The sequence below is a fragment of the Aphis gossypii genome, chromosome 3 (genome assembly GCF_020184175.1).
Source record: "Aphis gossypii isolate Hap1 chromosome 3, ASM2018417v2, whole genome shotgun sequence".
NCBI lineage: Eukaryota > Metazoa > Arthropoda > Insecta > Hemiptera > Aphididae > Aphis > Aphis gossypii.
The window spans coordinates 16,034,138-16,048,237 of NC_065532.1; the positions used below are offsets into that span (position 1 = coordinate 16,034,138).

General features: G+C 24.3%; 1 protein-coding gene across 1 annotated transcript; it reads left to right on the plus strand.

Moving 5' to 3' along the window:
* The first annotated feature begins 636 nt into the window (after positions 1 to 636).
* LOC114125295 (E3 ubiquitin-protein ligase SHPRH) lies at positions 637 to 12,781 on the plus strand. The gene is made up of 19 exons (XM_027988887.2): positions 637 to 854; positions 1,795 to 1,968; positions 3,437 to 3,549; positions 3,605 to 4,057; positions 4,121 to 4,273; positions 4,514 to 4,730; positions 6,286 to 6,553; positions 8,335 to 8,440; positions 8,506 to 8,751; positions 8,810 to 8,944; positions 9,622 to 9,815; positions 9,884 to 10,066; positions 10,124 to 10,302; positions 10,368 to 10,645; positions 10,725 to 10,889; positions 10,955 to 11,215; positions 11,315 to 11,422; positions 11,545 to 11,702; positions 11,874 to 12,781. Exons 2-19 carry the CDS (start codon positions 1,806 to 1,808, stop codon positions 12,025 to 12,027), a joined length of 3,534 nt encoding a protein of 1,177 aa, XP_027844688.2. The 5' UTR covers positions 637 to 854; positions 1,795 to 1,805; the 3' UTR covers positions 12,028 to 12,781.
* The last annotated feature ends 1,319 nt before the right edge of the window (positions 12,782 to 14,100 follow it).

A 14,100-nucleotide genomic window follows, 5' to 3' on the forward strand; every position in this document is an offset into this window, starting at 1 on the left:
TTGAAAATTTAATGAAAATTTTCTCGTGAGTTGATAAATTATTGTTAATACGAATTCATAATAACTGATAATATAAGGTGTTCAATCATTAAGGTATACTGGTATACATATTATATATTTATATATTATTTATCACCACATAAAATTTTGTTAAAATTGCAAAAATATACAAATTATTTTGTTTTTTAGAATATTTCAAATGTTTGTTTTATTTATAATTTGTTAATAAAATAATTTAAGCTTGGTCAAAGTTGTTGTGTATTGACCATTTTTTCAAAAGAGTAATTTGTCGCGGGTTTTACTTGGGGAAATGGGGAATAGTGTAGCTCATAGAAAATAGATTCTCTTAAATAAATTTGGTGCGGATAGCTTTCCTACACTGGATATTGTTTATACTCCGCAGGTTACAACTGTAAACAACGATAAACTTGGTGTTGGTACCTTGGTATCTAGAAACCTTGCCTTGGTATATCGTACTAAATTATTGTGTTTGTGCATATTATTGTGTATACCCATTACCCAGTGGCTCAGCAGTGCTCTCATAATAATAATACAATTTATAGTATACATATATATTATTGAAAGCTATTAGAATATTATAGATAAGGGTTTATAAGTTTTTATAAATTAAAAATTGTAATTGTTGTAGGTACAATAAATAACTATGGTTTGTAATAAATAATTACATACAACGAGTTCGTTTAAATTTAAATATAAATTTATTTTTCGTTCGTTTCAGCAGTACAATTGTATCATTTAATGGTACCTTATTAGTTAGTACTCATTATGTAAACACTAAATATCGGACCTGCCGTATTATTGTGTTGGTCTTCGTCTGTAGATATTGATATTCGGTACGTTAGATTTTACTCCTAACCAAACTCGTCGGCTTAATTTTGAATTATTCACTTGATTAAATTGGCTGAAACTTGATAATTGCTTACATTTGTGTTTATCTTTATTATTACGCCAATCAATACAGTGTTTTTACTTCTTGCCCGAATCTTCGTTCACTTTTTTTTTTTATTAAAAGTACGAATACGTTTTCAAATTTAAAATGTATAATGTAATGCCATAGTAGGTATTTTGAATTCAGACTATGATATTTACATTATTCGAGTAGAACTCATATTTGAAATGTTATATGGTTTCCTTATTGGACAGAAAATGGAAATATACCTAATATATTATATTTTACTTTGATGATTATCTCTACATTTCAAAATTCATCTATTTGTAATTATTCTATAAGTAATAATGTGTATTCTCTAGTACATGCATTAAAATTAATCATTTGCTTGTTGTTAGTTTAGTTTTAAATTGTATTCCCTAATAAAATGTTTATTGATTCTTATTTCGTTTATGATATCCTGTTTCTTGATTTTGTTAGGAATCAAATTATCTTGGTCATATTTTAATTATTTAATGACTTTATACCAAAGTGATATTTTTTATACTAGTTTGATAGAAATTTTGGAAAAAAATATTTGTTTTAATTAATTGATAATTAATATTTAATAATATGTACCATGTACTAAAAATAATACTAATTTTTTTCTTATAATTTATTATAATAAATCAAAAAAAAATCTAGATTCTTTTGTATATTAATTCTTTAAATCCTAATTTACACAAAATATTCAGAGAAATACTTATTCATACATAATAAATGGGTTTATAAATTATGAAGTTTAATTCAATTTATTTTTATTATATTAGCTGAGTATACATAAATAATATATATTTAAAACTTAAAAAATATAAATAATCTTACAGTTTTATAAATATTTCCAGGACTTATAAGTATGACTAATACTATGGAAGCTGCTGAGTTTTTTGGAGTCATCAAAACTTATCATGAACACATTAATGATGACTTCGAACAACCTCAGATTGTTATTCCAACACTTAGATCTTACCAGCGAAGAGCTGTAAAATGGATGATTGATAAAGAAATAAACAATGATCGTGAGTTGAAAATTAATTTTTTGCTGTAATGTAATAAACAAGTCATATTTTTTAAGTAGGCAAGTACCTATTTTCCATAATTAATGGAATTGTTTATTTTTATATATTTGACTTAGTATGAAAGAAATGTACAATATAACAAACATTTTTTACTTAACTTGAGGGGTGTATCTCATGAATTCTTCCCACCCTTCTACAAAAATAAAAATGAGTATTAAAATTAAAATTTTCTGTTAATTTTTTTAGTAAATTATATCATCATGGCTGATTTTTCTGCAATCGTCATTACTTCTGCTTTTATTTTATTAAATTGATTTTTCAAATTTTCTAAATTATTTTATAGATTCTAAAGTAGTTCACTCGGTGTTTTGATATCAGTGTTTTAGCTTATATTTTTGAAACAATGACAGTTACATCTAATATATAATTATATGAAAAATAATGTTTTTTTTAAATTTTTAACGATTTATTTAATTAAATTTAAATATGAAATACTTGTAATCCTTCTCTCTGTGAGTAAAAAAAAAAAAACAAGATTATTTTGATGTCTATTATTTCAGGAGCAATTTCATATCGCAATAGGTAAATCCTCATGTGACACCGTATGTTTAGATAATTAACTATTTCTAACTTTTGAGAGAATATCACTGTTTACTTTACTATAAATCTGTATGGTGTGTGGTATAAATAGCCAATAACTTAAAATTATAATATATAATATTACAATATACATACATGAAAGTTTTAAGTTCAAACAAATAACAAATAACATATAGAAAAATAACATGGTTAGGTTTATTTATAGTTTAACACATTGACTGTCATGGTACCGACAATACCTTCTAAACATTAGGATACAACTATACAAGCATATTTTTTATTTTTTATAGATGCTGGTAGTCATACCCTATTATTATTCATACGCCACATGAACTCTGATCACCATAAATTAGTATAGTTTTAAGTTATTAACTTTTCTATAGCGTTAAAATAATGTACTAAAAAAAAAGTACAATAGCGTAATAGGAATAATTACAATTGTTTTGATGTAATAAACATTGTTTTATTATATATTTTAAAATGTTTTTTCATATAAAATAGTATATACAAATTAGGAGTGACCTGGAAAAATATGTGGGTGTATCAATAATCAAATTGTGTGACCGCTAGTGGTCATTTGGCAGTCAATGTGTGAAATAAGTAATTTCATCCAAATTTAAAATCAAAGCATTTTATTGACTACTTATTATCATTGATTAATGATTATAAATACAAATATTTATAATAAATGTTATTATATACACAAACAACACATTTAAAAAATTAAATATATAAGTATATTAAAAAATAATACTTGATTTTTTTAAAAAAATTTATAATTGCTATACATATTTTGTATAGGGTTTTTTACTTATAATTCAAGTCTAATAATATATAAGTATATTGATTTTATAATATTTTGTTTTAGTGGTAAAATGTGATGGGTCTCCATTTAGTGGAGGCATTTTAGCTGATGAAATGGGCCTCGGAAAAACTGTTGAAATGATATGTTGCATTATGAAAAATCCAGCACCTCCTGAAGTATTAAATTTTAAAATTTTCACTTATTTTGTAGTTTATGAATGTTTTTTTTTAGTTCCATAACCAAAATATTTTGGTTAAAGATTGTATACAAAAACCATTGATTCAAAGGCCATCCAAATCATCAACAAGCAAATATATAGCATATACCAGTGACAAAGATCTTAAAATAAAATCAACAAGTAATTCTCGTAGTTCGCTTGAAAATTGGTATAAAAATGTACTAAGTGAAATGAGTACGGTACCAAAGAAAGCTATAATTAGTAATTTTGATGAAGATACTCATATTGTTACATGTTATTGTAAAGAAACACCACCAAAAAGTATCTTAGTGTATTGTGCAATGTGTGGTAAAGGTCAGCATGCACAGTGTGTTCATTTTGAACCAAAACCATTTCAAGAAGTGCCATTTTTGTGTTCTAATTGTTGGATTTTAAATGATAAATTGCAATGCAAGGCTACTTTGATTGTTGTACCACCATCTATTTTGAACCAGTGGATTGACGAGGTAGTATTTACTATTTAGTTGTATATTTTTATTGTGTATTAATATTATGGATTTAAATTATAGATAGAAAAACATATTGCAAAACCTGGTTTAAAAGTTTATGTTTACAATGGTGTGTATTCTGATGGTTATATTCAACCTTATTCTTTCAGAGACTATGATATAGTTTTAACTTCTTATAATACTCTCTCAAGAGATTTAAACTATGTTGCAGATGTAAGTATAATCATGAAATATTATAAACAAAATTAATTTTGTATACTTTAAATGAAGTTTATATAAACATGAATTATATAAGGATCGTCTCAAAAGTGTACAGATTAATAATTAATTAAATAAATGTATATTTTATTGTAAATTATAAAGACATTAAAGTATATAACCAACATTAGTTTCATTTATTTGTTATTATTGAGTAACCTAATGTGAAGAATAATTGTAATATATTTTTTAAAGAATTTAGAAAATCCAAACTGTACTCGTTCGCTGCGACATTCAAAAAAATACAATTATCCTCAGTCACCATTACCTTGCATTAAATGGTGGCGAATATGTTTGGATGAAGGTCAATTAATTGAGAATACATGTAACAAAGTATGTGGTATGACACTAAATCTAACATCTGTGCATAAATGGGCCATGACTGGTACGCCAATTCAAAAATCACTAAATGGTAAGTTAAATATTATAACATTTAATATATTTTGTTTAGTACTTATATTTATGAATAATAGTTTTATTTTAAATACACAGAATATTAATCATATTATGCATTAGCATACTTAGTGGGTTGAGACAAATATTTATTTTAATTGCATGTGTTTCAAAATAAAATTATCGGTATAATTAATATTGGTAGTAAAAGCCATATGGCATTTAAAAAAAAAAAATAAAAAAATATACTTTACTTAAGGAGTAATGTACAATGTTGATAGACATCCTCTAATCATATTAAGATACTATTAAATATACAGTATACCCCAAAAGTCCCGTATCACCCTTAATATCACAATGGAAAATCAATATATTTAAACATGATTTTTTTTACAATACTAAGTATGGAAATTCTGATTGAATGACATAAAATTCATTTATTTTTTTTTAAATCAAATATTTAAAAAACAAAATTTTTATGCATTTAAAAATTTTAAATTTTTGAGGTAGCCATTTTGTTGAATATATTTTTTAAAACAGTTCAAAATAAAAAAAATATTAAAATTGAGCAAGTTATGTTTTTAAATAATTATAATAATAGTTATGTTACCTAGCAAAATAAGAATTGCTGGTTTTAAACAATCTCGATTAGAGCGCTGATTTTTTATGGCAATCTGTAAATGTCTAATTATTAAATGGAGCTCTTAGGGAAGATTAAAATTAAAATTAAAATAAAATTTTTAAACTTGATTGTTAATAGAAAAAAAAAAGATTTTATTACATAAAAATGAAAGTAATTCATTACATTTTTTTTTTTGTTTTATAAATGTTCGAAGTGACTTCCATTATTTGCAACATATAGTTTAGTTGAAGTTTTAGGACCCAAGCGTTTTTAACATTTTCAAATGTCTCTGGTTAGATATTTTAAATATTTTGTTCGATTTTATGACAAAGATCAGTCAATGAACACGATTGATTATAAATTACATTAATTATAACTGTAAGATTATGTTCAATTTCGTAACTTTAGGTTCACTTCACGATAATTAAAATACTTAAAAACAGGTAACCAGTTTTGCTGTTCAGCAAACGACACACCGTTATTTTTATATCTATTAAATTCAAAACTTAAATTAGGTTTGTAAAAGTATTGTCATGCTGAAATAAATATTTTTTTATTGAAATATGAAACAATTGATTTTTTTATTACAATTATTTAAAAACATAACTTGCTCTAACTTTGTCAATTTTTATTAAATTTTAATATATATATATTTTTTTTTTTTTTGAACTGTTTTAAAAAATATGTTCAACAAAATGGCTATTTCAAAAATTTGAAATTCTTAAATGTATAAATTTTTTTTTTAATTAAAAAAAAAAAAAAAATTGAATTTTATGCCATTAAATTAGAATTTCCATACTTAGTATTGTAAAAATACCGTGTTTAAATATATTGATTTTCCATGGAGATATTATGGGATATGGGACTTTTGAGACGTACTGTATATTATACTATTTCTTTGTTTTTTTTCACAGTGTATGTTAAAAATTATTACAATTTTTTGTATTTGTAGATCTTTACGGCATTTTATTGTTCCTACAAGTAAGTCCTTACTGCATCGAAAAACAATTTCAGCAACTAATGAAGGGTGAAAAAACTATTATGTATGAATATTTTTCAAAATTGATATGGCGTAGTTCAATGGAGAATGTCCATTCAGAATTGAACTTGCCTAAACTAACTAAAGAACAGCATTGGCTAACATTTTCACAGATTGAAAAATATTTTTACTTTAACCAACATGATCTTTGTGCTTCAATGTTTTCTGACATTGCAACCAGGTAATACTTTAATGAATTAATTAGTTATGTGATGTCAAGTTACACAATTTACCTTATTTAACATGTTAAATAGAGAATCATAATACTCCTAAATTTCATTTGAAAAAGAAAATATTTTAGTATTGTATTGTTTGGATCATAGGAGTAGAGTGTCAGATTTTACAGTCATTTAGTTATCTAATTAACATCCTCCTCTCTATTTAACAACGAGGACTAACTTAATTACAGTATAAAAGATTTTGTAAAAAGTGTTTAAAAAAATCAAGTTTCATTATGACTTGTGAAGAAGAAACAAAGCCCTTGTTATAATAAAATTATTGCTAACTATCGTTTCAATTTTAAGTTCACTACTGTCCAGGACTGGAATATTTTGTATAACATAAATTACATTAAATATTATATCCACCACAATATCACCAATACCATAATTAAATATGATAACATTCAGAATATTGTAAATTAAATGTTAAATTTAAATATTTATGCAAATAATGTGCATGCGTTTATTATGAGTCGAGTCATTATTGTATTTTTGATAGCAGAAAGTGATCAGTGCTCTCAGTCATGAATTTATACACGGAATACGGATGGTATATCATGGAAATATGACAATTTTAGAATTAAAATTACATTTCAATGTTCCAGATCATTATGATGTATTCTATGTATAGTACAATCCGTTTAATTGAGACTACTCATAAAAAAAATAACCGCTTAATAGGAACAAATTGGTATAATCCCAAATAATGTTGTATTCATTTTAGGCAATTTAACTGTTTTGGGGGACAAATCATTGCTTATAAGAGATAAAGATAAAATTGTCTAACTAGATATTGTAACCTAACTTATCAAAACTATAATTATCTAATATTTTTGGCTCTATTATACTTTATATAATATGTACATTAAACTTGTGCATTTTATGTTACATATTTTATTTTTGTTAATCATTTCTTTTTTTCCTATTATCACATGCTCCTTGAAATTAAGAGTAAACTTAAGTTCATATTCTATAACTCTGTATGTTAATATGTATGTTTTTATTGAAAATTACATAGTACAATGGCGTAAGAAATGGCAAGTTATTTTTAAAATTTAATAATTGTGTGCAATGCTTCAATAAAAATTAGAATTACAATAATATTCTTGACAAAATTTCTGAGAGGAGTTTGTGAATTATGAAAGTAATAAAAACCCATCTAAATTATTTCAAGGGGAACAAAAAAGTGCATTAATCAGCTGAGACTATATTTCATAAAAAATGAAAACGAAAATACTTCAAAAACTTCACTAGACAATTATTTATGTAGATTTTATCAATTAATAAAGTTTTAATGAATTGCATTTAAGAAAAGTAGACAATTTTCTGCTGCCTAATAAAGTATAAATTAATATTTATAGTATGTTAGCCAATTACTTTATAATAAATATGTATAATAAACCAATCGATTTATTAATTTACTATATAATATTAATAAAATAATTAATATTTTTTAAACAAAGTATAAATTAAGTATGTATGTATTTTTTTTTTAAAATAAAGTTATGGTAACAGGGTTCTACTAAGCATATTTTGATGTACAATTTTTCAAATGTCTTTAATTTAATAACTATAGTTTATTCTAGTTAAGTGCCACTAGTGCAAAGTATCACACAATATCTATATTATGTTTCGTTGTTGAGTATTAATGAATCTAAAATATAAATAATACCTTAACTTATGATATTTATTAAATACATTTTAATTCTATTAAATAATTGTTTTTTTTTTTTTTTTTAAGGGTATTTCCATCCTTGGATATATCAGTAAAAAATATTGACAAGAAAAATATTTATAATATCATTAGACCATTATATAAGCTTAGACAAGCTTGTGTGCATCCTCAAGTAGTTAAATTTATATTAAATAGAAGTAAATTAATATTTTAAACAAAAATGATTTTATATTTTAGGCTGTGAACGGACAGTTTTTAAAAATAAAAGGAACAATGACAATGGAAAAATTAATGGATGTAATGATAGATCAATGCCGTGTTCACTGTAATGATACATTACGTTCACTTGTTTCTCTGCACAATGCACTTGCTGGATTATATCTTATTCGTGCAGAACCTGAAAACGCTGTTGAACAGTATAGGACAGTATTAGGATTAATGGATAAATATAAAGATAAACAACTAAAAATAGATACAGTTCAGGTAGAATATGTTTATTTTTATATGTTTTTCATTTTAGATTTATTATATCGTTTTATAGAAAATCCATGTTATGTATAATTTGGCCACTGTAATTGAAGAAAATACTTTTTTAACGAAAAAGTTAAGTGACTCAAACTTAAAAAGTGATATGGAATTACTCGAAAAAGAATATCTTGGGGCTAGTCAGCAAAACGTAAGTGATAAGCAATTTAATTTATACATAGTTTCTAATAAATTATATATTATAATAATAATTAATATAAACAATAATAACTAATTTAATAATTATATTTAAACGTTAGAAGATTTTGTTGTACTATTATATCTAAAATTATACTTAATCGATTTGCATGGTTTTTATTTTTTATACAAGTATTTGGTATGAATGGTGAGCTAAAATATTAAAAAAGTTAGGAAAGTTTTTAAAAAAAAACAGTAGTTTCCATTTTTGGCACAGATTTTATAATATTAAATGACTTTCTGTGATGTGGATTCGGCATAGATTTATTCTGACAATTATTACAAAATGTTTGCACTGATCTACTAGAACTTAAATGAAATTAAAAAAAAAATTGAAAAGTAATTCTATAATAGTCTTGTTTAAAAATTGTCAATATTTAGTTTATTTTTTAACATTTTTTGGAAAATTTTGCATAGTTTGGAGATAATATTACACAATATTATAACTTTTAAGTTAAACAATTAAGAGTATCAAATCACTGCCTTTATGTTAAACTAAATTAATAATTATTCAATAAATAAATAAATTTTTATATCAATATTGTTTGTATCTGTTTTATGAAAATTATAAATATTATTTAAAGTAGGTAAATTATTAAATATACCTAGTATATCCATTTTTGTTTTTAGGTTGAATCAACTCGTAAAACTGTACAATTTTATTCCGATAAAGTAGCTAAAATCATTGGGAATAAAACACTAGGCTATTCAAATTGGTGGTCAGACATGTTAGATTGGATTTTTTCACCAAATGACTTTTTATCTAAAGTACAAATGGAGTTGGAGGATTATCGTGTGCCTGGTGTTCCAAATATTGCAAACAGGTTTGTATTGTTTTATAATTTGTATTTATAATGCATTTTATGCTCTATATATTTTTGATATGATTTAGATTGAAGTCTGTTGGCGATGTTTATAATGTTCTTAGCGTTTGGCTTACTGACTTAAATATAGGTAGAAACAGAACAATATCTATGCTAAAAACATTAGAAGAAACACCCATGAATGACTTGGTTCAAAAAGCATTAATATGTCATCTACGTTTAAAATCAAAAAAGGCAAATCCAAAATACTGGTATACATGATTTTGATTTTATGTTTTTCTTTTCTTTAATTGTGTTTTATTACTTAGGTGTTTATTATGTAATGCTGAAATGTGCCTACAATCGTATGAATCATTATTGTTTAGTGTTTCTAATAAACAAAAGAATATGTTAATTGATAAAACTGAAGAAAATGATCAAGAAACTATGTATGAAAGTACTAGTAAAGGTCTCTGGAAGATGTCTCAAAAAGAATTTTTACTTATGAGTAAGTTGTGGTATTTACATCTTAAATTTTGTTTAGACTTCTTCAGAGTTTGATATATTTTACAGAACTATATCAATATGGACAAGCCAAAATAATAAATAAAAGCTGTTTGGAAGATGCAGCTGAACACATAAAGGTACTAGAGTTAGTACGTAAAGAATTCCGTTATTTACGGTTGTTATGGACTCATCTTAGTGATAGTCTTTCTACTCATGATGAGATAGTGATGGCAAAATCAAGGTTGAAACTTGAGAATACTTGTCCCCTAGTAACTGACGAAGATGGTCCATCAAAAAAAAAGGCTAAAAAAAAAAATGAAAATGACATTATTATGGAACAATATGTTAGTAATTTGTGTATATTTGTGTCGTAGTTAGATTTAACTTAGTAAATGGTATTAAGTCATTTCAAATTATTTTCAGGTGGATTTTAATGTGATGTCAATGAAGTCAGACATTCCAATTACTATGACTGTCTTAGAAAGAGATATAGGAAAGCTACTTTATCTAGAAAATTTAAAAAAAGAAAAAGAAAACTCTACTGAAATTGATACATGTCCAATTTGTTGTCTGAATGGTGAAGCAGGAGTATGTAAAACATTTATAATTGTATGACATTTTGAAATTATTAAATTTTTATTTTTTGTTAACAGTGGGCAGTATTATTATGTGGCCATAGTGTGTGTAACCAGTGCTTAGCATCCATGTGTAATCATTCAGAAGCTTTTGATATAGCTTGTCCCATGTGTAGAACCAATACTCCAATGGATTCTGTATCTTATGTGAAAAATAACCGAGAAGGTGAAGTGTCAAACATCAAAGGTTCCTTTTCTACTAAAATAGAAAGTGTGACTTTAAAACTGATGGAATTGACTCAGCAGGATCCAAATGTGAAAGTTTTAATATTCTCAAATGTGAGTTTTATTTATAGAATATAGTAAAATATAACATAAATATTTTTCAATGTGTATTTTATTTTAAAAATCAATATAAAATGTTTCTCTCTTAATTAGTGGGATAAAGCATTAAATCTTCTTGGAGAAGCTTTAACACAAAATTCAATCAATTTTAAAATACTAAAATCTGGATCTACGTACAAAAAAACCTTAAAAGATTTTAAAGTATGTAAAAAAATTAAACAAATATGTAAATGTTGATATACTATATCTTTATACATAACTATCAAATTCTGATGATTGATGAATATAGTAAAGTGTAATATTTTATATTTGTTTGTTATTAGGCAAATAATAAAATAAATGCATTATTAATGAAATTAAGCGTGGGTTCAAAGGGACTGAATTTAACTGAAGCAACAAGAATATTTTTCATGGAGCCAATAATTAACAAAGCTGATGAACTTCAAGCCATAGGGAGAATTCATAGAATAGGACAAACCAAGTAAAATTATTTATTATTTAAATATAAATCATTTGTTTAGAAAATAATATTAATAATACCACAATACACATTTATTCAATACAAAAATTGTATAAACGTATAATGTATATTTATATAAATGTAAAATATTCATAAAAATATATATAGATGTATTTTTTTATTAATTTTTAGACCCACATTTGTTCATCACTTTATTATTCGAAATTCTATTGAAGAAAACATCACAAATGTATTTTCTGATGCCATGTTTGATAGATGGGATGATATCACTCTTTCTCAACTAATAAAAGTATTCGAAAAAAATGAATCTAATGATATATTATAAAAAAAAAAAATTTAAAAAATAGAACCAAATAATGACACTGTAATTTAAATATTTAATTATTATTCTTCTTATCTATTGCTAATTTTATTTTTATATGTAAAAGGTACACTTTACTGATACCTTTAGTATTTCTAAGTTAGCTTTACTTTTTTGTTTATAAGAATTAATATTATAATATATTTTGATAAGAAAATTTGTTTTTTTCCTACAGTGATAATAATTTTTAAGATTTGTATATATATTTTTTAGCTGAATTTAAATGTATTTTACTTTTAAATTAAAATTAAATATAATTTTACATACTAGTGTAAATATATAAATGACACAAATCGCTTTTTTTATTTTATATCGTATGATAAAAGTTTGGTTGTCTTTGTCACATGAGCTATTATTAAAAAGGACTATTTAACTGCATATCATTTTGTGAAAACAATTAATGACTCGTTTTTAGTTTCTTACAAAGGATAATAGTTTCGAAAATAAATATAGATTTTTCCAATACTTATAGTAAGGATAATTTGAATAAATTATAGACTATTTATAAAAAAAAATTAAAATTATAAATGTTTTTTTGATTGACAATGAATCAATTAGGATTGTAAAATATATTTGTTTTCATAACTATTGTCAGATTACAAGTTAAGTTAAATCTAGAATGATTAGTTATTTGCTTACAACAATGCTGACATAACTTTTAATGTATATTAATTAAAATATATTTGTTTGGAAAATATAAATTTATTTAAAATGCATAGCTTTTGCCTTATATTTAATTATCTAATTAAAGATACCTGTGCAGTATATCAAATTTAGTGGCCACTAATTTGGACGTATGATTGGGTTATTAGATGAGGTGATAAGGTTGTGACCCCATTAAATTTTCAATCTTATGAGCTACATCAGGCATAATTTTGAATTTTGACATTTGGTTAAATGTTTTGATTGGGTATTTGCAATTTTTGGAATTGAAAACACATGCATTTTTAAAACAGTTTTTTATTATTTCTTTTGTTTTAGATTCTGATTGGAGCTATTAATGTATTGGTTTTTCAATGATTTTTTTTTTTGTGTAACTCAATAAGTAGTTAGCAGTTAGCACATTAAAATAAAAATAAAATGCTTAAATTATTATTTTCTAAATCTTTTCTGATATGAAAGTTATTTTAGTTGGTACTTAAGAGAGTTGACTGTGAAGATTCACAATAATTTTCTTAAATATTTAAATTAGCATTTTCTCTTTATTAAATAATATTATATAGCTTTCAAAAATTGTTTTAAGCTATTTATAGACATTTGAAATTTTTGATTTTTTTTTTCTTGAAAATTTAACCTTAAGTTTCATAAATATTACCTTAGCCTTAGAGCACAAATGGTATTGTGACTTGTTATAAATATATATACTAAATTATCTTATCATAATTAAGCAGCCATAAGAAGTATGATCAATGGGTGGTTTCTTTCATCAAAATTATGCTAACCAGTCATATTTGTTACTTTTAGCATTTAGCACACTTATTGTGTCAAATGATATAGATTGTGTATCGCTTGTAAAAATAAAAATAAAAGTTTTCATTAAGCTATTATATAGGTATGATTGTTTTGCATACATTTGTTGTTTATAACATTCATAATGTATTAAATCTTTCAACTGTCACATTAATTTAACAATTGGCTTTTTAAATCTTATGACATTGTCCTTATGTTTTCATTTAGATTTTAACAGGTTAACCAATTATCAAAAGTTTTATAACAAACAATAGCTAACAAATAGTTGAAGAGTTTTTTTGTGGTGACTTAGAAAAAAGGGTTTCCTACATTTTATTCCCGTGGACATTATGTTCTAATAATCAATAACTTTAAAACTAAACAGCCATTCTGATAAGTTGGATTAACCATTATTGACACCTTTTAAAAGATCAGAGCCTAATGACCCCTGTATGGCTGTATTCCGAGAAGTAGGAGTCACACCTCGGAAATAATTGTTAAGATCTACATTGTTGTGTCTACCAAGCACTTGATCTTGTTTGAACGACTTGGGACAGCCTTCTAGTCTTGCTTTCTTAGACCAAATAC